At 38.2% G+C, this 25,932-nt stretch overlaps 1 protein-coding gene across 7 annotated transcripts in view; it reads left to right on the top strand.

The window, feature by feature from the left end:
• Positions 1-25,261, top strand: part of ELAVL2 (ELAV like RNA binding protein 2) — a 134,630-nt gene extending 109,369 nt beyond the window's left edge. For 3 of the 7 annotated variants that reach the window (XM_067553156.1, XM_067553158.1, XM_067553154.1), the window contains exons 5-8: positions 12,862-13,015; positions 15,828-16,053; positions 21,972-22,010; positions 22,533-25,261. In XM_067553156.1, coding sequence (XP_067409257.1) covers positions 12,862-13,015; positions 15,828-16,053; positions 21,972-22,010; positions 22,533-22,863 — 750 coding nt within the window. In that variant the 3' untranslated portion in view covers positions 22,864-25,261. The remainder of the gene's footprint in view (positions 1-12,861; positions 13,016-15,827; positions 16,054-21,971; positions 22,011-22,532) is intronic. The other 4 variants (XM_067553159.1, XM_067553157.1, XM_067553161.1 and 1 more) reach the window with 3 other exon arrangements.
• The last annotated feature ends 671 nt before the right edge of the window (positions 25,262-25,932 follow it).

Genomic DNA, 25,932 nt, shown 5'->3' with positions numbered 1-25,932 from the left:
TGCAAAATGCTGTCCGCTCTACAGTACTTGCCTCTTCTGAATGGTCCCCTGCTTTACTTCTGTGGCTGTGGTGTATGATCCCATATTACTGCTTTGGTCAGGGAGAACAGCTTCTATCTCCTAATTTTCTAAACTTTAAGTAAAGGGGGGAGAAATTAACTTGGTGAGCTTCTTTATTTGGCTGGAGAATATGTTCTATCCTGAATGCTTCCTGAAGATCTGGCTCCCCCAAGCAGTATTCCAGTTTGCCTACACAGCTAGTTCACATGTCAATCAAGACTGCTGCCATGAGAATTCTTGAGTAAAGTGCCCAAATTGGAAATAAGAGAGCCATAGTACCAGTGCCCCCTCCCTCTTCGGAACCTCTTGCATCAGACCATCTCAGAGAGAGTGCTGGAACATAAGTCACTCGGTTCATGGCCAGGATTTGCTGCTCCTGCCGGAAGTCTACTTCTCTGCTATTGTCTATTAAACTCTAAGAAGGAATTGGATGCTTTTTGTCCTTCCATCCCCAAAAAGACATGGTAAAGGGACAGCTCCCAACCTTAAACTTCCTCTCAAAAAGGACAAATAAAAAGTGACTTGATCATAGACTAGGCATACCTGTGTGGGAAGAAGACTTAAAGGGTTCTTCAATCTAGCAGCAAAACGCACAGCCAGATCCAGTGGCTGGGAGCTGAAACTAGACAAATTCAGACTGGGAAAAAAGATGCAAGATTTCAAGTGAGGGTAATTAACCATCAGAACAAATTACCAAGGGATGTGGTGGAGTCTTAATCACTTGAAGTCTTTAAATCAAGATGAGATGTCTTTTTGAATGAATATTCTCTAGTTCATCCAAAGTTAGAATGATGGTATTGATGTAGAATTTTACCCAGTAATTCCTGTACCCGGTGTTACGTGGGAGGCTAGACTAAATGATCATAATGGTCCCTTCTGATCTTAAGTCTATTAATCTACCTTGCCTCACAGCAGGGACAGCATCTCTTCAGCACCTCTTAAGCTAGGTGACTAAGCCTAAATAAGGAAATCTAATTTCTCCTTCATTGGAGCTTCCTTCTCCCAAAAGAAAACGTAAGGTCAAACATCCTTGGATCCAGAGAAAATGCCCACTAAAGAAAAAAGCATCAGAGTCCAGAAAACTCAATCTCTCATGCACACTCAGGTCATCGAATGATTCTTGTAGAAGAAGCTCTCTTCTAGAGTAACAAAATACATCTTAAAACCCATTTCATGATATCCTGGGGAATAATACTGCCATGGGAAATATTTCTTAGGCTAACAATCTGTATCTCTGTTCCCTCAGTATCTTACAGTATCTGCTTCTCTGTGCTTTCTGTAGCTAAGAATGAAAGTCCACTTGTATGGCGGCTGTTCCTGGGCTATGCTTTCATCTTTTCCCCTTAAAGATGTTCTCTTCGACTGTGGAATTTCTTATGTCTGTATTGTTTCCTACTGGCTGCACATAATCTTTGGTCTCTGAGCAGCTTGCCGGTCATCCAAGCAGGAAATTCTCATGGGCACGAGTCCCTTCTAACAGTTGAATTTAAGTACTGATGCCAGTGTCTTTGGTGGAAAAACACGGAGAAGCTGTCCTTTTATTTGAACCATAAGGAACCTAACTGCCTAAAACCTTAGGAAGAGCTGACAGCAGTATTCTTATTTTCTTATTCTGGTTTTAAAAACAAATCTCTGATTAGGGCATGCAAAAGAATTGAGAATCTGATTAACTAGCGTGCCTGCGGAGTCACTTATTCTTTCCTTTTGTGGTCTTTGATATGTCCTTATCTTTTTGTTTGAAGGCTTCCAAAAAACGTTTCAGGTTCAGGCCTCATTTGTCAGATTCTAGCTTGACTGCATCCTTACAAGTATGCTGCATTTCCTTCAAACTGTATTTCAGAGATCCAAAGTATAGTAACTGGTGGAAGAGTGGAACTTTACTATGGTGCTAGAGGGTCCTAAAACCACGACTTGAAGCGTCTTTTTGAACTGGTGACATCCCTCCCAACCCTCAAGAAATATATCACGAGATTTGATTGTGGGGTGAAGAGTCCTTGAATTCCTGGGCCAAAAGACAGAACATTGTATAACAATTCACAGGATGGAATCTGTTCCTCAGTACGTTCTTTCACAAAACACTGCTAGATTGTATTGTCCTCAGTTGATGGACACCTGGTTCTTCTGGGTTTCTCTCAGTGCTAATTAAATTAGTAATTTTTTTAAACCGCTGGTTGTTCCCAAGGTGGAATTGTTCTCCCGAACCTGGAGTTGCTTTATCCTTCTTTAGCTCTAATTTCTACTGCTTTATTTTTCCATACAATCATGGCCATTTCAGTCGATGCCAAAGTGTGTGAGAAATGCTACCTCTATTTAACGGCTAATTTTTGTGGATGTTTTTTTCATTATACATAGGCTTGGGAGGATTAGCTGCTTATTGGTAAATATCAGTAAACATTGATTTCACCCCACACAGACAAAGAAGCACTTCCATTGATGATCAACATTTATAGATAAGCAAAGAAAAATGCTGCTTGAGAACTTAGTGGAGTTTGAGTAAATGATAGTTACTTTCTATATTTTGACATGTGATTTTGCAATTCAAAAGCTTAAAGCTTTATAACAGTTAACTAAAACTGTCAACATCTACTGTCACTGAATAATTGTCTGACTCCCCCATAATTTCTTGCAAGTGTGAAAATTTAAATAGATAAAAATAGGAAAAAATGCTTTATTTAAAAAAACAAATTCTGCCAAGGCTAATTATACGAGAAGACATCAACTGATCTGGTCACTCCTTAGTACAAAAATGACAGTTCCTCCATAAAATGAGAGGAAATAGTAATACTTATTGAGATGCAGCCATTTTAAAATGGGCTACGTAGTCAGTTCTAATAGTATTTTAGTTGTGTGCGCATCTGCAGGGGCCAGTCAATACTATCATATCATTCCAGCAGCAGAACCTTTTGAATTGCCATCTCCCTAAAGCTCCGGTACAGCTAAACTGACTCTGCAGAGTGTATTGGGTACATGTAACCCAACAATTTTGACTGTCATGGATGCTTTAACATGGATAAATTCCTTCTGGGCAAAGAAACTGATCTTTCTCACTCCAGGTTTCTACACAGACCTGGCCTGTGGTAGAGCAGAGGCCTGTGACTTTCTTGCTTTTAGGAGGGTATAGATATTTCATGTATAAAGAGACTTCCTTTCTTAATAACCTTTTTAAAACATCAGCAGAACCTTATGTCTCTAAAACCTTTTAATCTAAAAACATTTAGAAAATCCTCCCCTCAGTAAACAGTTTCTCTAAAAGGGAGGTGAGAGGGAAAGGGTGAACTGTCTCCCGTACATTTCACTGCTTACCAGGAACAGCTTAGCCATGCTAACATTTGTAGTGACAATAAAAGCATAGAGCAGGTGCCTAAGTATGGCATGTTCCGGCAAATTGTCTTGTGGCCAGATGTTGGGAGTACATATGGTATCCCTTCTGTCCCTCCCTTGTCCCCAGCACATCCACTGTTTTATCTCTCAGGGCCTTACCACCGTGTCTACATTTTCTTTGAGTTATTTGGATTTTTCCTTGTAACATATAGTTCCAGGAAGAAAATGGCTTTCCCATGTCTGGGATGAGGGGGAAGCAGCATCATTCTGAAAAGAATGATTCCAGAAACTGGGTGAATCACTGGGACAGGGCAAATGGGGTGGTGGTTAATCTTTACCCCTTTCTAAAAAGTGACCATAGCCCGTCTGCCCTTCTGGAAGGGGTTTTGGGATTGGTTCCTCCTTTCAGACAAAAAATAAAATTTAAAAGCACTGGGAACTAAAGTCAGTTTGTATTTGTTTGCTCTGAGGTCATGTACTGAAGCTTAAAACTGTCAGATAAACTTGACTAACTGGTTGAGTTCTCTAAATATCTAGGGTTTTGAATGAGCATTTAAACAACTTATTTAGGGAAAGACTAGTTCACATTCAGAAAGGAAGGGGTGTGCTTGATTTGATTTTGTATTTTGTGTCTGGTCCTCTTTTAGAAAGAACCCTTATTTTCCTGCCTTTCTTGAGCTTTAAGTCTGGACTGCCGAGAGAGAGGTAGTGCAACAAAAGCCCAAACTTTGTTCTCTGCCTTTTGACTGCTCGTTAGAAGAAATAAATCACAAGAAGTCAAAGGAAAGTTCATCCTAAATCAAATTTAAAGGGAATTAGTCCTTCACTTGCCACCTCCTGTGTGGAAGCCCAGAAATTCCCCTTTCCCACAAGTGTTCTCCTTGAGCTTCTACTGTAAGCGTTACCGATGTCCTACTTTGTTCTGTTCTTCACAACCACGCTCACTTAAACAGCAGCCAATATTTCTCAAAGATTGCCTACTCCCATTTCTTTAGTGTGAAATTAAGGAATGTGAATCTTGGAAAAAGGCACCAAGTGGGGTACCTAAACGAGCTTATTGTCCTGTAATAACTGCCCAGTAATTAGATCCTCCAGAAAGTTCAAGAGGTAAAAGAAAATCAAAGCCCTAGGGAAGCACACTTCAACTCCTCTTCGCACTTTGAAGGGGGGATCAATTACTGCAGAAACAGCTAACTCACAGCGCACTCCTTGGAAAGAGATTTTTTTCAGTAGCACCATGACTCTCATTCTGTCTCTGGGATTAGATGTTCCACCAGAAGAAATCAAGGAAGTGCAGCCAAAAGGCCAAACAGTCAAACACTTCTTGCCTCCAGGAACAAGAAGAAAATTGGCTTCACTTTTACACGGCTTCACTTTTACACAAATAGGACTGTCATATTAGGCTTCTATCCCAGGTTTTCCACAGACCAGCAACTGGAGAGATCAAAGTTGCTTTAGATTCTAAAGTTCTTGACAATGATCAAACTACAGGAATTTTTTTTGGCTGAAGATACTGGCTTCAACTCTAGTCAGCGTTCATCCGGGGAACTTTCTTGTGTTAAACTCTTAAGCATGCCTGCCTATCTCCATCAGAAAGCCACTAGTTTCTTATTCTGACATTTCCAAAAAAAAAAAAAGCCTTCCCCTTTGGGCTCTTAAGATCATGGCAAGAGTTTACCACTAGATGGCTAGTCAACTACATGTACATATTTTGGAAGCCCACCATGGACACCTGTTACCATAGGACATTAGCAACCCTCAGAACTCAAAGCCACATGGCAATGTGGATTCATCCTCTAGTTACAAGAAACACTATCTGAGACCTTCAGACAATGCCCCACCTGGGTGTAATTGTGAACTGTGAAATCTGGGATAACTCCTCCTTTCAAGGTATTTAGAAGTGCACATCAGCACAGTATTGAATTGATACCATAACAAGAAACTGAAGGACCTGCACTTCCAAAAAGCAGGAACCTGGCACGCTATTTAGCAGACATCAGTTACTTATGGGTATAGACTTTCAGGACTAATTATGGGAATTGGAAATGATGGCTTTCCTGTGGTGGTGGTGGTGGTAGAAGATGCAGTATCAAATGTTGCTTTGTTTTAGATTGGGGATTTTGACTTGGCCTCTAATAGGATGTTACATATATTGGTTGAGGTCCCTCTGCAGAGAACAACCTACCTCCACTTCTTGATCTCTTCATAGTAGGGCTTGACAATTAACATGTCTGACAAACTCAGCTCTCTTATTGGGTCACTGATGGGGAGGCAGTCTGAAATAGTACAGTCCAGGTTGAAGTTTCATCCCTGGAAATCAATTGAAGGATGCTAACTTAGACCTGGAAACAATTAAGCAGCCTGTTTTCTGCCCAGGATATCTCACATTCTGTGTGGGTTATAGCCTCCCAATGTATCCCCCCTAAGCCAGAGGTAGAGTGAGTTTCAATAGTCCAGGCACTGGTCCTAGATCCTTCTGATTCATATTTTGATGGAAATGATCCAGTGCAATGCTGGCTGTAAATAAAAGGACTGTGTTGGAACATAATAGATGTGGATCTTATTCATTTAATTTACGCACAGGGATGGAATTGTTAGGTAGCATTTAATAAATATCACTTTAGTTTTGTAGTGGTTGAATTTAAACTCTCTTTACAGAAGGAAATCTAATTTATCATGTCTTCGGTTTATGCATTGTTGGTTAAAACATGCTAGTGCAAACTTGCTGTTCTGTCTTGAGGAGATTCATCAAAGTTAGCATGTGTAAAACAAGGCAAATTTATCCATCCATATGAAAGATTTTCTGCTTAAGGCAATGGTTTTCAACCTGTGGTCTGCAGACTAAGATTTCCAAAGGGGGTCCACATCTCCATTTGAAATTTTGTAGGGGTCTGCAAATGAAAAAGGTTGAAAATCACAGGGTTAAAGCAAACAGAATGCTGGAAAATACAACTCTTGACCTTCAGGTTGGGGTCAGGGATGAACTGCTCATTCAGAATGGAAATGCAGCAAACTTCATTTCCAGTTCTAAAGATAATTAATATTAAACTGTCTAAAGGCAATTGAGATTTCAATTGATCTCTGCTGAGAGCTATAGTATCTCATTACTAGTAGTAAGATCCACAGGCAGAGTTCTAGACTCTTGGCATCTAAGTTGTTAAATACGTCTAACCTGAACCAAAAGAATGTCATGAGAATAGCATTTGGAAACCACAGTGTAACCATATTAAGGATCATTTCTCTGCTTTTTGTTGTGCTGGCATAGAAGGGGGAGTTCATAAAACATCTGTGTGGCTTGCAGAAATGTTCAACCTCTCTGTTTGAGCAATCTGCTTTTTGTCGTCATCTTTCTCAAAGCATGTACTTATTCCTATTTTCAAAGCCAATTGGCAATAATTCCTAGACAGATATCATACATGATAAATTTCAATCTGGAGTAAATTTGTGCTATTGGACTGATAGAATCTGTGACTGTGCAGTTTATTTAAAATAACACATGTATAACCAAGGGTGTCAATATTAAAGAGGCGAAATTGCAAGAAAGCTTTAAAAGTAAAAGGAATCCCTGTTAATTTAATTAAAAAGATTGCTTCTAAAAATGTCTTCAGGTGATAAATTACTCTCCCTTGGCCCCTTTGCCTCCCAAAAAATATGGACTTGTAACAGATTGGGAGCTGGGAGTCCTGGTGCCACAGGTCAAAACCACCAAGAACACGATCACCCCAAAAGCCAGGAGCATGCTGGAGAAGACTGTAAAGGATACCGTTCACACACAGTAGATGGAAAACCGCAAGCAGAAGCCGGATCAGGGCAAGGCCTTTGAGGTGACAAACAAGTGGGATGCCAGTAACTGCTTCTTCCCGGGGTGGGGTGGGGAGGGCAGCTTCACCTGAAGCTTCTCAATACAGTGCTGAGATGTATGTTGAGGTAATTGCAGGTGTTAAGGAATTGGCGGAAGTTTGTTCATTTGTGGAAATGATGTTCTCTTTACATTTTTTTCTGCAGTAATTTGTGTTAGTAAGAGACCAAAAAGCTAAAATCTAGTAAAGGATGTTTGTTTTTTTTTTTTAAAGAAATGTGTAAATCTCTTCATTGGTCACTGAGATTTAGAGAGTTAGTATTTAAAAAAAAAAAAAAAAAAAAAAAAAGAAATAGGTAAAAATATAGCTTCACTGTCTATTCTTAGCCAGTGTTTCAGAGATGCTTTTCTAAGAGCCACTGTCTTTACTGTTTACTCTGCAGTTTGTAGGATAATGGAAAATTCCAGTAAAACTGTTTTTAAATTGGTGTCTCCAGAGTAGCAGTGTTTTGTGTTGTACCACATGTATCATCTTTAAATATTAAAATTGTAGGCTTTCTGGCTGCTGCTCAACTTAGATTGTGTGCTGAGTGGTTTTGACATTGCATAACCTTGATCTTTTATCCATTAAATAGTCACCTGTTGAAATGGCTGTGAAAGTAATTTTTAGCATAGCTGTTAAAGCATATAGATTGCATGTATGGACTGCATATAGAATCATAGTCAAGTAATTACTGTACTAACGGAAGCCTGGAGAAGAGATGCAGGGTGGGGAAAAGGAATAGGAGAGACAGTGCTTTACAGTTACCATATCATGGGTAAAGCAACCAGTTGCTGTGGATTTTATATGTCAGCAGAGGTTAAAAACTGATGAACAATTGCAAGTAAGCAAATGCTCCTCTTGCAATGGAGTTAGGCCGTCTGTAGGTACCAGTCCCTTCTTTCTCTGACAGTCTTGCGTTTTTCTTTAGGAGCACTAGATTTGTTAAGTATTAAACTGATAATATATATGCTTAAGACTGGGCATAATGTTACTAGGAATTTTCTGTTATAATTGAGCTTCCTGTTCATCTTTCCTTTCTTTTTTTTTAACCCTCTTGCTCTTTCCCCTTCAAATGACTCCTGTGGGCTTCCATTTGATAGATCAGTAATGTTGGATACTTTATGCATTAAGTGCTTTATTTCTGTCTGTTGGCTGATATGTGATAGCATTTCACTGCTGATCTTGCCTATTCAGCGTTCTGTTAATAATTGGTTAGAAGAAGGGTGCATGTCATTCAGATTTTTTTCAGTTTTGATAGCGATTTGTGGCCCAAATACATTCTGTTTTTACAGTGAAGCCAACTTGTAAGAATTACAGGTAAAACAAGACCTCTACAATTCAACTGTTTCCCAAACAGTTTATGTGAAAGTGATGTGTTAATGCTGTTTAAATCCAGTGAAAAAGATACTTGTTTTTATTTGTGAATTTGAGTTTTGGTTGAAATTTGTATCTACCCCTCAGCCCCCGGGAAAAAAAACCCTCATCTTGAGTGTGGATTTAAATGCTTTAACTTGTGGGAAAAGATTTCTACAAACTTGAGGGCATGGGAGGAGCACTGTGGAGGGAAACCGGAAAAACCTGTATTCCCAGGTTCCAGCACAAATAATAGAAGAGTGCTGGTCCACCAGTCAGCATGGAAGAACGTACTTTCACAACAGTCAGTATCCATCAGGCAAAAAAGTGCAGAAGAAGTCCATTAAATGTTTGTTTTTTTAAAAAGAGAAATACTTTGGCAAATACTTAGTTTTCTACTGTAAAGTAAAGAGGTGGGGAAGGATATATGAAAGACACTTTAAAAAATGTAACTAGTTTTTCTCTCCAAGTGATTGCTCATATCCATTCCATTATAGGTGTGTGCGCGCCCCGTACACTGGTCTCTGGAACTTTTTTGCCCCTAGCAAACCCCGTAGGGTCGGCTCAGGCGCCCCCTGGAGTACCGCGCTCATGCCGTGGTACATAAGCAGGGAGGCGAAAAGGGAAGTAGGATCCTGCGTTTCTTGAAGGAATGTGATGGGGGGACCTGATTCTGAACTGGCGCCACTGCTCTGCACAGAAACCAGTTCAGTTCAGTGGAGACAGATATGGTTTTATTTTTTGAACCTGAAAAGTTACCTTTCATGGTGCATCCTTGGTGTATCTGTTTTTTCATGGAGTAGAGCAGATGTCTTCCCTGTCACTCTGAGCCTTGTGATTCCTTTCTCCTAGGAAACTAGTTTACCTTCATTTCTCTCTCTCTCACTCTCACACAAGGGAAGCTTACGTTTAGCATGGATATAGGTTTAAAACGGATGCCTTTAGCATCAGAAATCCCCCCTCCCTATTGTTCCCAATGTTTATTTCCCCCCCTTCCACTCCCATGTCAATCGTTTACCTACTGCTGTAGCCAGTGGTTTAGTTGCCTCCTGATGTGCAGCAACATGAATTGAGGATGTTGGGAGAAGAGAGGTGCCAGCCCAACGCAGTTCTAGCATCTGACACTGACCTGCACCCCCTCCCGGGATTACCACGGAGGAAGTCACCTTAGGACCATCAGTAGTGCAGGTTTTTTAACCAGTAATACTATTCTGCTCTTCCCCAGAGCCTACAAACAAGTCTGAATAAGAACTCTGTGGAGCAGGCAGTAGATCAACAATTGAAGAGTGTCTATTTTTATAAAGAAATAGCTTTGAATACAGATATTTCTAATAGAATAGACTTAACAGCATTTTTAAAAAAAATGTTGGACTAATTATGGTTTGTAGAGATTCCTAAGTGGGAGGTGGTGTCTGACCTGCAATCACCTCTTTCCTTTATTTGAAGTGACTATCTTGTTAGATTATTTCATTACTCTTTGACTACATAGTGTATGACTGATGGGTCACTGGTTGCTACTTCCTATGAGTGCTGATTTGTATCCAGAGCAGTGGATCTCGTGCAGGCAAGAGGCAAAGAAATTGGTTTTTCCCTCTAATTTTAAACTTAGTACGGAGCCACTACTTTGGATAGAGGATCCATGCGTACATCTAGTATTGTAGATGTTTTGGTTTAGCATGGGATTCCCTTACCTAGTGACAAAGGAGAAACGTCGGTTTAGGTCTAAAGTGTCACAATAAGGCAACACATAGCTATTGGTACCTTTGTCAGTCTCATTACTGATGCACAGGGCCGTGTGTGCTTCTCAACACAAAGGACTAAATTTCTTAGCAAAGTTAATTCACTGTATAGTCACAAAATGCCCTTCATTGCCATTCTCTCTCTCCACATGCTCTGAACTAGGGTTCACAGCTGAAAATTCTCGTAGGCGTAAAATTCATCAGTGATCGTTTATAATAGTGATTTACTTCTGACAGCTGTTTTTTGTAGTGCTTTCCAGGCAGCCTATCCCCACTATCTGGGCCTTGGATCCCATTGTTTTCCAGGCAATCTGTCTTAGAACCGCACCCCCAAATATGTGCTTTTGTAGCCAGCTTCAGCAACCCATTGCCCCTACTTCTGAGCATTGGCTCTTGTGCACTTCTACAGACTGGCCCACTTAGACAACTCAACCTCCTAATCCCTGTCTGTAAGCTAGACTCCCACTCTGATTTCTTGGGGGTCCACCTGCCTGGCTCTCTCCTCTCCTTTGATTGAGACAGTGGAGTCCTCTGAGAGCTATTCTAGCAGACTCCAGAAGCCACCCCTGTGAAAGCTTATGCCTGGGTCACTCTTTCAATGTTACCTCGACAACTATGAGAGCTAGAAACTTTTTTTTTCTTTTAAATGAAAGCTGAGATTCTTAAGGACGAAGTGAATTTCACAGGGAAACACAGGGCTCAGTTTGCATGGCCTGCATCGCAGTAGTATCTGAACACTTCACAAACACTGATTTACCCTCCCTCCCCCACATATCCTATATTATCCGCACTCAACAGATGCAGAACAGAGAAACCAATGACTAGCCAAAGTCAGCAATCTAAGAATTTAACCCAGATACCCTGATTCCCAGTCCCGTGCCTTTCATCGCAAGTTTTTTTCGGTTACAAATTATAACTCCTCAGTTTGGCAGGTCTGCCTGTGAGGCAGGGAATGATTGGTTCAGTAAATATGGCAAAAGGATACTTTAGTTGTGTCCCTCTCCACACTTCAAAATAAAAATCATGCCTCCATTCCTCTAACATGGGTAAAGCATGTACAGCATAGTGAATCAATACTAGGAGAACTGAATTACAGATGAGAACTAATTTTGCCTTTCCACAGCAACATCTTAAACTTTTCATCTGCCCTATGTTGGGCTGTTTAAAAAAAACCCAAAAAAAAAACCCAAGTGTTCTGCCATGTTTGAAACGAACGTCTTGTGCTTGTAAGTTGAAATTCCTGTTGTCCTAGCTTTTCTCATCTCTGCTCTTTCGTTGGTCTAGTTTAAAACACTTGTAGACTGTTTTTGTAAAATTTCTCCCTATGCTGTGGATAACTTACCTTACATAATGCTGTGCATTGATCATAATTGATTTTTGCTACTGTGTCCTTGAAGCTATTAGATTAGTAGCACAGCTTACAGGACTTCACATGGGGAAAATAATATCTAGAATGTCTGTGTCTAGCAGTATGCAATTAGGAGATGCCTGAAAGTAGTCCTACATGGACATACTATAGGGATTTATATCACTGTTGAGGTGAGTGGATGGCAAGAATGGAAAGTTAATGATACAGTTTAACACAATCTGCTTGTAAGGTGCACAAACTTCTGCTCTCAGGCTTCCCCTCACCAATGCAAATGGACAAAACTATATCATCTGGTGGTATAGCAACTGACCAAAGCGTCAGTGAGATGTTTCATTTTGATTTTACTAAAAGAAGCTTACTGCTACTGGTTCCAGCTAGCCGGCAAAGTGTGATAGCCTCGTTGTGGCATATAGAATGTTATTTTATTACTTCAGATTTGGTTGTGGGACCTAGCATTGTTTGAAAATGTGCAAACAGTATGGGATGCTGTACAGTATGGGTTATACCCACCCTGGCTATATAATTTTATAGCTTTTAAGAAAATGTAGCATTTTTAGTTCTGTTTATCTAGTTCTGACATTTAGGAATGATTGTTTTTTATTTGGGGAAGAGTCAGACGAATGTGCAATAGGCGCAGAATAGTACTTTCGATACTGGAATAGCAAAATGCAAATGTGTTGAATGGCCGTTCTTAAGGCATCTATGATATACATCTCGAAACTATCTTTAATTCTTGCGGTTTTGGTGTGTAGGGAGAATGAAATGGATAAAAATAGAACAGATTTTTCTGATAAAGAAATGAATAGAATATTTTTCTGTTTTAATCTTATCACAAAAGGGTCTAAACTAGTGTCTAAAAAGTTTTTTTTTTTCTTCCAGAAGCTAGTTTAAATGTACATTCTCACATGTAACTCTTCTTCTTTTGTTCTGGAATACTGCTTTAAACTACAATTTATGACTGGCTTGGGGTACTTAGTAAATCCTCTTCCTTTGCCATTATGATGGTCTTTTGATTGTTTGGCACTTAAGAAAACATTTGAAAATAAGTTCTAGCTCATTGAGCAGGATTTTTTGTAATTACCTTGTAGTCATTTGAATAAGGGGGAGGCACAATTTTTTGTCCCATTTCAATCATCTGAGTAGTTTTTTAAAAATAAATTACCCTCTCTTTCCCAAGGTTTCCTATGCACGACCAAGTTCAGCTTCTATCAGAGATGCAAATTTGTACGTCAGCGGACTTCCAAAAACAATGACCCAGAAGGAACTGGAGCAGCTCTTTTCTCAATATGGACGCATTATTACCTCTCGTATTCTAGTTGACCAAGTCACTGGTAAGTAGGCAGCTGCTCTGCACTGTCTCTTTCACTTTCTCAGACTGGCAGGTTGTGAAATATTCCACCTTCCAATGCAGCAGTCTTGCCTCCAGAACATATCAAAGGTATATGTGGGCCAGAAAATGCAATTTTCTGCTGGAATTGTTCATAAATATGCATGGACAAAAATAGATTGTGGAGTGGAGTGAGCCAGCCTGAGTCATTTCTACCCTGAAAGTGCAGGTTTGAAGCCTGTTTCATGGTTTGTAATAAATTTACAGCTGCTATAATCTTCATTTCCAAGCTGCTGCATGAAAATAGTCCCCATGCACCTTATAAAATGCTAATAAACAATCTTTTTATAAAAAGCAAAATGTTATGCAGTAATGCACAGCTGGTTCTCTCAGGCTAGGATTACACAAGACCCAAACTGGTAATTGCTGTTAAAACGGTTTTCGAGATTGCGTCATCTACTATGGGCACGTAGAAGAATATGAACTTTGAGATCCTTAGGAGCAGATAAAGTCTGTACTTAGCAATGCTAGCACAGACTAAAAGCGAACTAGGAACTCTGGTAAGTTAGATACTTTCGTTACAATGTGCCTCAGATACAGAGTGTGTACCACAAAATGTCCAATGGCATCTTTTTACTAGTCTGATTTGGACAGGATGCGTATTTCCTCTGTGTACTCACGGTGATTCAACTGGCCGACCTGAATTTCAGAAGCAGTAATAACTAACTTGTCTTCTGTCTACACTGAAGTTCTTCTATAAAGGCTGGCACAGAACATAAACAAGGTTTCCAAAGAAATGAGGAAATTCATGGACTGTAGTTAAACCATGTATAACAAGGGGTGGGGCATAGAAAAGGATTCTCCTTTTACAAACCTTTCAGTCCCTCCCATTCCCCCTACTATCTCAAATCCTGTTTTTCCTCTCTAATCCCATTAACCCCCATAGTGTCAGTTTGGTGGACGGAAATCCCAACTGTGTAATGTCAGTGTTAATTTGACAAAATCTTGGGAAGGAAACATTTTGACCTTTCTAATGTGTCCTCTAAACTAATGTATATTAAGTTAATTATTACCTTTCCTTTTATCTCATGATTTCAATGAAGTCCTAACACTAAATTTTTAGTATGTTTTATGTATAATAGTGTGTGCAAACTTGTGCATAATTAGAGTGAACAATTGCATTAGGTAACACCTTGTTGCAGGAAGACCAGCGTTAGTGTTCTACATTCAAATGTTTTTAATGCTAGAAATCACCTGTTTGCGATTCCAACCTATTAACAAAAGCAGTCTAAACCTTGGTCATTAGCCTTTATGTAATACTGTAATATTAATAGATTTAGGTATTCTGTAGCTGGAACAACTGAGAGATGCAGGTTACAATTTGCCTAAGTGAAACACCAATTTAGTGGTAGAGCCAGAATTAGAATACGCAATTTCCAAGTCCCCAGTCCTACAATCAGTCCACTAAATACTCATTTAAATTTCTCATGCGTATCCATGTACAAATAGCATGGATGATCTGATACCAGAATAAATAGGTGAATACACTTCTAAAATATATAAATATACGGTGTGTAGCTCACCCTGAATAGTGGGGAGCGGACCTTAAATACACATGCTCATGAGGATTAACATAAAAACTGTTTTATCCTAGAGAAGTATTTTTGCAGCCTTTTAAGCCTTTTTTCACCCTATTCTAAAAATAAAGGGAAGAGTTAGATTCAAAATGATCTGAATAATAATGTTGTGACACAAACTGACAGATAAATGGAAAGTTGAGCCTGTGACATTCCACTCTTTAAACTCCTTGCTTTTGTTCCTTTTCGTTTTGATGTTATAAATTGTCATTGTTTATGAATCGAATAAATTCTGCCCCCCAAAAAAGCTTGTGGACAAACTTCTAACTTTTCCTTGTCCCTTCACTGATGAAACAAAATGTAATAGGCCTTTGAATAGTTGCAAATTTCTTCCCATTCACATTAATTTGTCAAAGTAAACTACATTTATTTTAAGCCACTTGTGTGTTTGAGGTTTAATGTGCTCCTTAGTCCTTCCCTCTCTTTTACTAGTACCCTCCTTACTGCACCAAATGTTTCATCTCACCCCTTCTTTCCACAATATACATCTTATTAATCTGTAGACAAGGAAATCTGGAATTAGGTTGTTTTTAGTTTTGGGGTTTTTTTTGTTTTTTGAGGGAGCTAAAATGCTGTGCAATGAAACATTGACATAATGCATCAAGTTTATAGGAACATCAACACTAAATATAAAAATAGCAGAAATCCCCATTGTGGCAACAGCTATCTGTGCTTCAGTCTTGAACATGGCCCAATTATTATAGGCATCCTTTCTCCAATGCAGCCCTAAATTGGCTTGAAGTGGGGGGACATTGCTGCAAATATCGGAATTCAAAAATATTTGTCTTTTGCTCCTTAGGTACTGTACTGTGTGGCTGGTTCTGAAGTCTTGTTCAAAGTGCCAGATAAAGATAGGAGTAGAATCAGCTGACTTGACTTCAGAATTTTTTATCCCAAATGGCTTGAATCCTGTCACAGCTAGAATTCCCATTCGCCTCCCCAATCTCCTTTCCACACTGACTGGCTCAAATGTACTATGTGGCCTATTGTATCTGTAATTGATAGGATTGGGTAGTATGAAAAAAATCACATTTTGTACTTGTCTCCAGAACTGAATCTCTAATGCTGGAAGCGTCTTCTTCATAGTAACCTGTAAAAGTACATTAATCTTCCTAATATTGGACACTCTACAAGTCTCTGAATTAATCAATCAATATGTGCTGCTTTCACCTAATGCAGGAGTATCAAGAGGTGTAGGATTCATCCGATTTGACAAGCGGATTGAAGCAGAAGAAGCTATCAAAGGTTTGAATGGGCAGAAGCCTCCAGGTGCCACAGAGCCAATCACCGTAAAGTTTGCTAACAATCCAAGCCAAAAAACCAATCAGGCTATCCTTTCCCAGCTGTATCAGTCTCCAAACAGAAGGTATCCAGGACCTCTAGCTCAGCAGGCTCAACGCTTTAGGTAAGTCAAATATGTTATGTTTATGGCTGAACCATTGGCTTCTGGAATTCCCTGGGGCCTGCCCATTTCAGTTTCCTTTCCCCATTCTTCTTATGATGTGGTTCCACCGCCCTCCCCTGCCCTTTGAGACTTCATATTTTTGAGAGTGTCTTTCAAATGCATGGTGCAGAACACTTTTTTTTTTTTTTTTTAAAGGGCTGCCATCTATTGACAGATCTAACTGGACCAGAGCTTCTAAATATCTATTAAATTATTTAATTAGCAACAGTTACTGTTAAGCCAGGATATTTTTTCCTAAATCAGCATCAGTAGAGGATCATGATTTTTAAGGTTACTTCTAATTTCCTAGAATACTGTTGACTTTATAAGCCAGTCAATTCAGTTAACACTGGTTGAGATAATTCAGTTTCCTTCTTAGCCATATGGTGTGTCACAGCCAAAACACCCCCATACTAGTTTTCACTTTTTTTTTCTGGTTAGAGATCTAAATTCTGCATGCCATATATCTCCTTGTTTGACCCAACACTTCAATTTTGAAAATGTAGCCGCATATATTGTGTGGTGTGTACCTTTTTTTTTTTTGTGGATCTGTGTCCATAATGTTGAGTTTACAGCCATAAACATTTCTCAGTGATGTTTAGTGTATTGAGAAGGACAGATGGTGAGAACAGAGTGAAACAACTATGGTCTTATTTACATTCATAAACCCCTTGGATTTTTGTTTTCTTTCATTGATTTTGTCCCTCTCCCCTCCCCCCCTTCCCGGGGTGTGAGACTGGAATGCATTAAACATTAAAAAGTTTTTTAATGTCCAGTAAAAAGTCTTTTTTTCTCTCTGAGTAAAAACTGGATCAGCTGATATCTCCTTGAAAAGTGTGCACAGTTAAAAAAGCTCCAAGCTGGCCACTCTCACTAGAAGGCTGAATGCCCAAACAAACATTATAGACCATATTTTTGGCAGATGCTCTAAATGTTTGTTTACATCTCCACTAAGCAGCTCACCAGTGAATACAGTCATACAGCTCCACAACATCTTGACGTTCAGTGCTGGTGACATGAAGTGCCTCCCCAACCATTAGTGCTCCAGTGCTGACCAGGCAGTCTGTCTTAGGGGAAAGGGTAACTGGTTTAATTCAGTATTCAGTGGATTTCCTCACTTAGGGTATAAAGATGATTAAGCTGCAGAAAACCGCTGAATATTGAATAAAAATAGACTTGCCCTTTTTCCATATGCAGACTGCCTGCTCCAGTGCTGACTGCAGCGGTGGAAATTGCACTGCTAAGAAGAGACATCCCAGAATGCACTGTGTTGAAGTAAGATCATGGGGGAGTTGTTTTATGGACCTGCAAACAGAGGTAAATAACCGTTGTTGACAAGGGCTCTGTCTTGTGGTATTCAGCACCTTCTGGTAAGATTGGCCATCGAAGTCCCTGAGTCAGTTCTCTTTTAGGTACATTGGTTGCCATTAAAAAGTCTACTTTCCTATTGTATCCATTATAACTGAGATATCTCTAGTACCAATGGTGTAGTATCTAAGTATTAACTTTTGAATAATGACCATGGTATGTGTCCCAATCTTTTAATCTAGTTATGTCAATAATAGGAATACTCCAGCTATTACTGTTACCTGCAGGACCCCATGTATTCCACAGCTATGGAATTTATCATGGAACCCAGTCCTGTTCTGAGAAATTATGTTCCAGAATCTAAGGTTTAATTTAAAAAAAAAAAAATCTTCCTGGTTGATATGGTTGCATCGAAAGCTTCCAAATGTAGAAAATGCAGTGATGTCTGTCCATGTCTGTAAGCAGCCTGAAACAAATGTTGAGGGAAATGTGAATTTTGTCCTATCAATCTCAACAATAAGGCATAATTTGTACTATTTTGTGTTCAAGGCACTTTATAGACACTAACTAATTGAATCTCACAAACTGTGAGTTTGATGGATATGTATGATCTTCCCCATTTTTACAGGTGGGGAAAGGTGAGGCAGAAAAGTGAAATTTACTAGCTAAAGGCCATATAGTGAATCAATGGTAGAGGCACAATTAGAATTTGGGCCTTCTGACTCATTCCTCCAGAACATTCTGTCTTGTCAACAGGGTGTTAACTTTTAATCTGTCATAATTTTACATCCATTCTGTATTTGTTTTTAGGGCTTGTATAGCAGCCATCATAGTATATATGCTTTTTTACATCGTTGATTACTTTAGGAGAAACATCTAGCTAATATGTTTTTTTCTATAATTCCCAGTATCTCTCCTATCCTTCTAGATGGCCAAAATCCAGGCTAATCTCTACCTAACTACCAAACCTTAGAGGAAAGTCTAAGAGCTTCTACTATACAGTTACATGATTTTTGATCAACAATTTGGTAGTACCCTGACAACATATGGCCAACATAAAATTTAATTCAAATTTCAAATTGAAAAACATAAGGGATATTCTCCTGTACTGAATACATGATATATTAGGCCCTTCTGAAGTGTCTTGGGTTGAGTGCCCAGTAATCAAGGCCTCCAAAATCCCTCCTGAAAATCTTGTCCCTCTGTTTTTAAATTTAATCGGAAGCTCACACAGAATTTTCAGTCTGGTGCACTGTAGAATCCAGAGCCTCTAATTCAGTTAAGGTCAAGATCACCACGGAGTGCATGAGGCCTTACTAAGGCCTTGTCTGCACCTACAAGTAGTACTGCCGTAGCTACAGCTATGTTGTTATACCAGTACAAACCCCCTAGTGTGGATGCAGTTATACTGGTTTAAATGTGCTTACAGCAGTGTAGCTTATTCCTAAACTGGAAGGAGAATAAGCTACAGTAGTGTAAGCTATCTTTATATTGGTTATTCATGCATATGGTAATACAGCCCCCTAGTATGAACACAGTTATACCAATATAACACACACAATAAAACATCACCTCTTTAGCCAACATTGTTATAACAATACAATACAATAGACCTTATGTGGCAAACTTCTTTCCTTCAATAAAATGATGCCCACTGAAGGTTGACCTTAAATTCATTTTTTAGTTAGTTATAGAAAAATTCCATCAACATTAAATGTCAGTATACATTCTTCCTAAATAGATTGACTTCATTTTTAAAGGTTTAGAGGCGTTTTAAACTTTTGTACCTAAAATAAGGCACCCAAATAAGTGGCCCTGGGTTTGAGGTGCTGAGCATCTTCAACTATCCTAGAATCTTGGAAGATTAGAGTTGGAAGTGACCTCAGAAGGTCATCTAGTTCAACCCACTTCTCAAAGCAGGACTTAACTCCCACTAAATCATCCCAGCCAGGGCTTTATCAAGCTGGACCTTAAAGACCTCTAAGGATGGAGATTCCACCACCTCCCTAGGTAACCCATTTCAGTGCTTCACCACCCTCCTTGTGAAAAACTTTTTCCTAATATCCAACCTAGACCTCCCCCACTGCAACTTGAGACTATTGCTCCTTGTTCTGTCATCTTCTACCACTGAGAACAGCCTAGCTCCATCCCCCCTGGAATCCTCTTTCAGGTAGTTAAAGGCTGCTATCAAATTCCCCCTCACTCTTTTGCAGAGTAAACAAGTTTAGTTCCCTCAGCCTCTCCTCATGTCAGTAAAGTACATAAGTGTGGAGTATCTAATACTTCTGAAATTTAAACTTTGTTTGGGTGCCCATGTTTGGAAAACTTTTCTTGGTTATTTTGTAAGTTAATTTTTGAACATTTCACACTGTGATAAAAGAATGGGTGAAGTGTATTGTACGGGAAGTATGGGGAGGGAAGAGACACTGATAAATATAAGGTACTTAATTGTGCTATCTTTTGGTTTTACTGGTGTGCTAGTTATAGATTAAAGCAACCAAAATGCTGGTTCATGACCAGTCAGTGGCTTGGCTAAGTATTGAATGGGCAAAAAACTACAAACTCTACCATGTTGTACATAATAAACCTATCCTCCCTGGAAGTGGCTGTTTGAAATTTGTTTGAAATTAAATAGAATTTTTAATTATGCTACACACTTCATTTTGTGCTTCAGAAAGTTATACAAATATAGCAGTATTTGATCAGAATTTCTGGGTTACTGAAAATAGGAAATCAACCTGCAGTAACGTAATAGTAACGGGAACTTGTATCTAGTCTTCATAGTTAAAAATATTTTATTTTATTTAACTGAACGCGAAATTCATAACTGACTAAAGCAGGCAATGGGGGCCTCCCTTTCATTCTCTCTATAATACCTACCAGGAGATACCTGCTGTTTCTCTTTCAACTTAATACAGGGATTGGTTTTGCTATAAAAAAGAAAAGGACAAAGTTTTGCATCTGTAATAATCTTCCTTAAAAAGTAGCTTGACTATACATTCTAGAAGATCATAGCTCCATGTATTGCAGCTTGGAGCGTACTGATTTTTCTAAAAAGTTTTCAGAAAATTCTGTAATGTAAACTTAATATTTCAGACTTTTTTACTATTCAAGAATTGCACTAGTGGGGGGCTGTGGGGGCAGTTGGGACTCCCATTTTCTTTATTAATGCATCACGAATACAATACCCTGTGTAGGTAATACATGACTCTGGACGAATGATATTTCACCTTTAGATTATTGGTTCGGTCAACTCAGCTGAGTAGACACTGAAAAGTTGCATTTCAGTAGCCTGACAACTTGATTTGGTGATCTCAGTCTATATTCTATTGGATATGATCCTATCACAAAACACCTTCATAAATGGTGCTGATTGACAGTCTGAGAAAAATGATTGAATGCACATTTGGAGATTAAAAAAAAAAAAATCCCATTTTGCCATCTGAGGGTAGTTCCTCTACCTTCAGCCTCCCTTTAAATAGGTGTTAAATGAGATGTTTGTTGTTGATACAAATCAAGGTTTTGGAAACTCATGTTGCTTTTCTGCCTGAGGTAGAGGCAGTATTCAGATTCTTCCCAATATAAACATACCTTTTTAATAAGACCCCAAAAAACTGCACTGGGGATGGATGTCTAATTTAACATGAGAACTAGGACAGCTGCTTAATTTTTTCTTGGTTGATGACTGATTTTAACATAATTCTGAGCATAAAATAAATCATTCCCTTTTTACTGAATGCACAGGCAATTCATACTTCGTAGAGTCCTCCTAAACTGTAAAGTAAGAGACTATTTGGGGGTTTTTAATTTGGCATGCATGAGCTATCCCAGAAGGACATCAGAGTTTCTCCATAGAGGCCAGCCTCACTATTTGAGAGAACCTTGCCTAGATGTTAATTCATAAGTTTAAATCTTCAAGGATACTCAGGCATCTTAGCATTTGTTGCATTCCACTTACCAAAGGATTTGCAGATGGGCACGAAATAATTCACACTGCTACTTCACAGGTTCTGGAGGAAAAAGTATAAAGCTTATAGCAGGTCTGCCTTACTAAGTTGGAAATTAATTCCCAGTGAGACAAGAACTGTGGATTTAAAATTGTTCAATATTCTCATGTTTTTATTTCTATCATTTGAGATGTGTTCTCCTAACAATTGTCACTAATACAGAAATACACACTGATCTGGGCACTTCTGTGCTCCCCATCTACACGGTATCAGTATCTCAATAAGAACTGAATCTTACATGAAAGCTCATTTTCTGTAGAACTCCAATGAGCTTTGTGGTCTCTGGTGACAGCATAATTTCCTACGCCAGCCCAGAGACTGGAAACTTGTTTCCACATACAGTTACCTGATGGAAATGTGAGCATGCATGTTTGAGGACATATGCTTGTTCTTGCAATAACCCCATTGGGTGTGGTAAGGTATGTCACAGTTCTTAGCCGTTTTCAGATTTTACGTACACGTTCTGTGGAATACAGTTCAAGGAAACTGGCATTAGTATACCGAGTTTCCTTAAAAGAATAGGAGAAAATCCAAAGACTGAACACTTTGCTAAATGTTTTGCAGGTTGGACAATCTGCTCAATATGGCTTATGGAGTAAAGAGGTAATGAAGAATCATATTAGGTTGATAACTTTCAAACAAAGTAGTTCTTTAGAGAAAGTATTTTGCAGTATTGTAATTACTTTTTTTCCCTTAAGGCTTATGTTGGGTTCCTTTTTTGCATGTTGAGATATTCAACTGAAACTGTTTTCATTTCAGTGCATCGTTCACTAAAGGGAGAACCTCTTGTATCTATTCCATGGAATTCCTCTTGGTTTTCTTAATCATTAAACCTCATCAGTTTCTGGCATGTGTTTTTTTTTTTTTTTTAATGTTTATTTCTTCTAGCCAGACACTGTTCCTCACTTGTGTAGTGCCATTCAGCATTGTACATAGTCGCTGTAGACTTTGAATGCAACTTACAATGTGTTAACTTTTAATTTGATTGGAGTGTTCGTGCAAACTGTGAATAGTTTATATTGTTTGTTTTTTTTAAAAAAAAAAAAAGGCTTTGGGGGAAATTGAGTCTAAACAAACCTTCTTTTATTCTTATTCTTGATTCTCTTTGTTTCCCACATTGTTTAGTAGGTTTTCTCCAATGACCATTGATGGAATGACCAGTTTGGCCGGAATTAATATCCCTGGACATGCAGGAACAGGATGGTGCATTTTTGTGTACAATTTGGCACCTGATGCAGATGAGAGCATTCTGTGGCAAATGTTTGGACCCTTTGGAGCAGTAACCAATGTGAAGGTCATCCGTGACTTTAACACAAACAAGTGCAAAGGTTTTGGATTTGTGACTATGACAAACTATGATGAGGCAGCCATGGCAATAGCCAGCCTGAATGGATACCGTCTTGGGGACAGAGTCTTGCAGGTCTCCTTTAAAACAAACAAAACGCACAAAGCCTAATGAGTTATCCTCAATCCATTTATATATGAAATCTATACAACAAAGGCAAGTTAAGAGAAACTTTATACATTAGTAAATGTCTTTGTAAGTCAGTGTTGAAATGGGGATAAAATGACTACTTAGCATCCTAAGAATATGTGAGATTTTTTTATTGCTAGTATTTGAATTAAAACTTCTTAAATATCTTTTATGTTTGAATATGGACAAGAGGTACAGGGTTTTTACCTGTCACAATGCATTCTATTGCCTTCTTTGAAGAAGGTGGACCTTTTAAAATGTTTCAGCTAAGGGAAGAAGTTTCTTTTCTTTTTACATAACTGCCTTGAACCTGTGAGTAAATATTGAGGCTTCGTGTTGTAATCCCTAAGTTGGTGGTTTTGTGTTGTGTTTTTTCCTGATTAGCTTTGTGTTTAATTTACATTTAATGCATTGCTGTTTTGTCAGTTCAAGAAAAGTATTTTGAAGTTTACATTTTATTTATAAAGTTATAAACAGTATTTATTTTGTAATTATGATTTGGGTTGGGGAAGGGGGGTACATTATAATAAAAGCTTATTGTAAGAATACTGGAGAACTTTTCGTAAAGCAGTACCTTGCCAAAGAGATAAGAGCCTCTTTGATGTGGGTTTAAAAAAAGCATCTATTTTTATAAAAAAGAAAAATTTGGAGAAACTTTTTACTGGTCCTGGAACAAATATTTTGACTTGAATACTTTGAGAAATCTCTTCATATGACACCTAGTGAGCTTTTAAAACTTACCAGGAAATTTGCAATGGTTGGGGGAAAATTTAGAAAGATTTATGATGTAGAAATACTTTTGAGACCTTTGTATTAAGAAGTAGAATCAATGGGAAACACTGTTGGTTTCATTTTTGTAATCATCAGTGAAATCTCTGATCATCCTGGTTATTATGTGATAGGTGGCTCACATTAATTTGTGATTTTGAAACAAATGAAAATTAAAAAAAAAATATGAGCAGGCAAGAAATTTAAATTACCGAGTAATGGGGGAAAAAAAATCTGTTCTTCCTAAAGAATTCCCTTCAGATAGAGCTCATGGTGTTTAGTGATGTACTTGCAGTATTGTTTGAAGAATTGTTTTGTCTTAAGAAAAGACGTTGCACATGGTTTGCATTGCAGCAAATCAGCAAAAGCAGTCTGAGTTGGATATATTTGAAGGTATTTTGAAAGTTACGTTCAAGGCTAACACCTGAGCTTTGTGTAATGTAAATAAGACCTTGTGCTTATGAACCTTTCAGCTAATTTTGGTTTTGGTTTATTTTTGACTTACATTGCCAAGTGATGTTCAGATTTTGAATGTTTTCGTATGAGTTTTTTCCTTTGTAAATGGCATTAACATTGTTACTTGAGGTCTGCTTATTCATTTTCATTGTCCTGAGGACTTGAATTTACAGTGCATCAGATTTGTTGCTAATTTTGTCTGTAGATAGTCTAGCTTCAGCTGTTTATGGTGATGCTACATTTTTGTTTATAAATATGTTTGTGGTAAAAATGAGTATAACCATAGGATTTGAACAAATTTCCTTACATTTTTCATACAAAAATCATAAATACCTGTATGCTATTAAAATTTAACTTTGTATGATGCTTAAATCACTATTTGGGGAAATAAAAGTCTTTACCATGTATTGAAGAAATTTAAAAAAAAATACAAAATATTTTCTGATTAGCATCTAGCTTATAATAAATTTTTTTAAAAAGCTGAGGGCTATAATGCCTTTACCAGGATGCACTGACAACTATATAGTTACGTCCTGCTTTTTGTATAAACTGAGATGCTCATATGCTTCCCCTTAGAACAAGCAATGTGCTATGCATAACATAGTTGTACATTATCTTTGCGGTTGCTTTTGGTTCATATTCTTTTAAACTGTAGTTATAAATTTTTCAGTATAGTACAATACATATACTGTGAGGCGCGTGCTAAAGTGAATAAGCGAGTTTTCATGCTGATCCACTCAATGCTATTCAAAACTCAATTGACTTCCTGAGCACTCTCTCATTCTTAGGTGCACTTAGATTGTTAAAGCTAATCCTCTGCATTAAAACTTGTATATACTTTAGAAAATAAAAACTTTCCAATATGGGGAAAACAGTAGCTACGTGCTTCTTTCCTATACTATTGTAGTAAACAAAGGCATTGATGAGAAGGCATGTAAATTGGGCTTCACTTTACAGTGTTATCTATCAGAGCACTTAATAAAATGTAAGGCTGGTATTTATTTGAAGTTGTACAGTATTACTTAATTCACATCTGTTGGAATAGAAAATATATTCTGTTGAGTATTTAAGAGGCTGTACATGTTTTCTTTTGTGTTTGGATCCTTTGTACTTTTTCATGTTCAGTACATCAATAAACAAAGTTGAAGGGAAAACAGTCTGACGAGCAGATCCTTTAAACTTTCTCCTCTGCTTTAATGGCTATGCTTTCTTATTAGGTGAAATGTTTTCCTCTAGCGGACAGGTTGTACAGCAAGGGGTGAAAATAGTGGAGCCAAATACTGCTCTCAGTTAAGTCATGATAAACCCAGAATCACTCTGTTGCTTTGGCTGGAGTTACTCCAAGCTTGTGCTGTTGTAAATGAGGACAAAACTTGGTCTGTACAAACCAAATACTTTTTTGGTGGGTCAGTGCATTAGCACACATTGGAGAAGTGCAACCCTGAAAAAAGAAACTAAGTTTACTACCTAGAAGCAGTGTCCATTTTTAATTTTTTACAGTATTAATCTTTCTCCTGTATCCAAAAACAGGGTTAATACATTTCTAATTAATCCACTATTCTTGTTAGTGTGTGTTGTGGAGAAAGCGTCCCAATTGGTATTTAAAGTTCTTCCTAGTCTGTTTTTTTTTTTTAAAGGCTTTCCCCTAATTTCACTGGTTTTGTTCACTTCCGTTTCCTGAGCATACATCTGTAATAAAGCATCAAAAACTTCCTATCATGTAGTTCTTATTCATACCATAGTCCTAAATTCCTTGCACCTTGGTTTTTCATTTTCTTTCATTGTGTGTGAGATGCATAACCAGATGGTGAGAGTTCTTAATGTCCT

The sequence above is a fragment of the Emydura macquarii genome, unplaced genomic scaffold (assembly GCF_026122565.2).
Source record: "Emydura macquarii macquarii isolate MOO-44397 ecotype Brisbane River unplaced genomic scaffold, CSIRO-AGI_Emac_v2 contig_1451, whole genome shotgun sequence".
In the NCBI taxonomy this organism is placed as follows: Eukaryota; Metazoa; Chordata; order Testudines; family Chelidae; genus Emydura; species Emydura macquarii.
The sequence above is the reverse complement of the archived record's forward strand: the minus strand, read 5'-3'. Positions and strand labels throughout refer to the sequence as shown.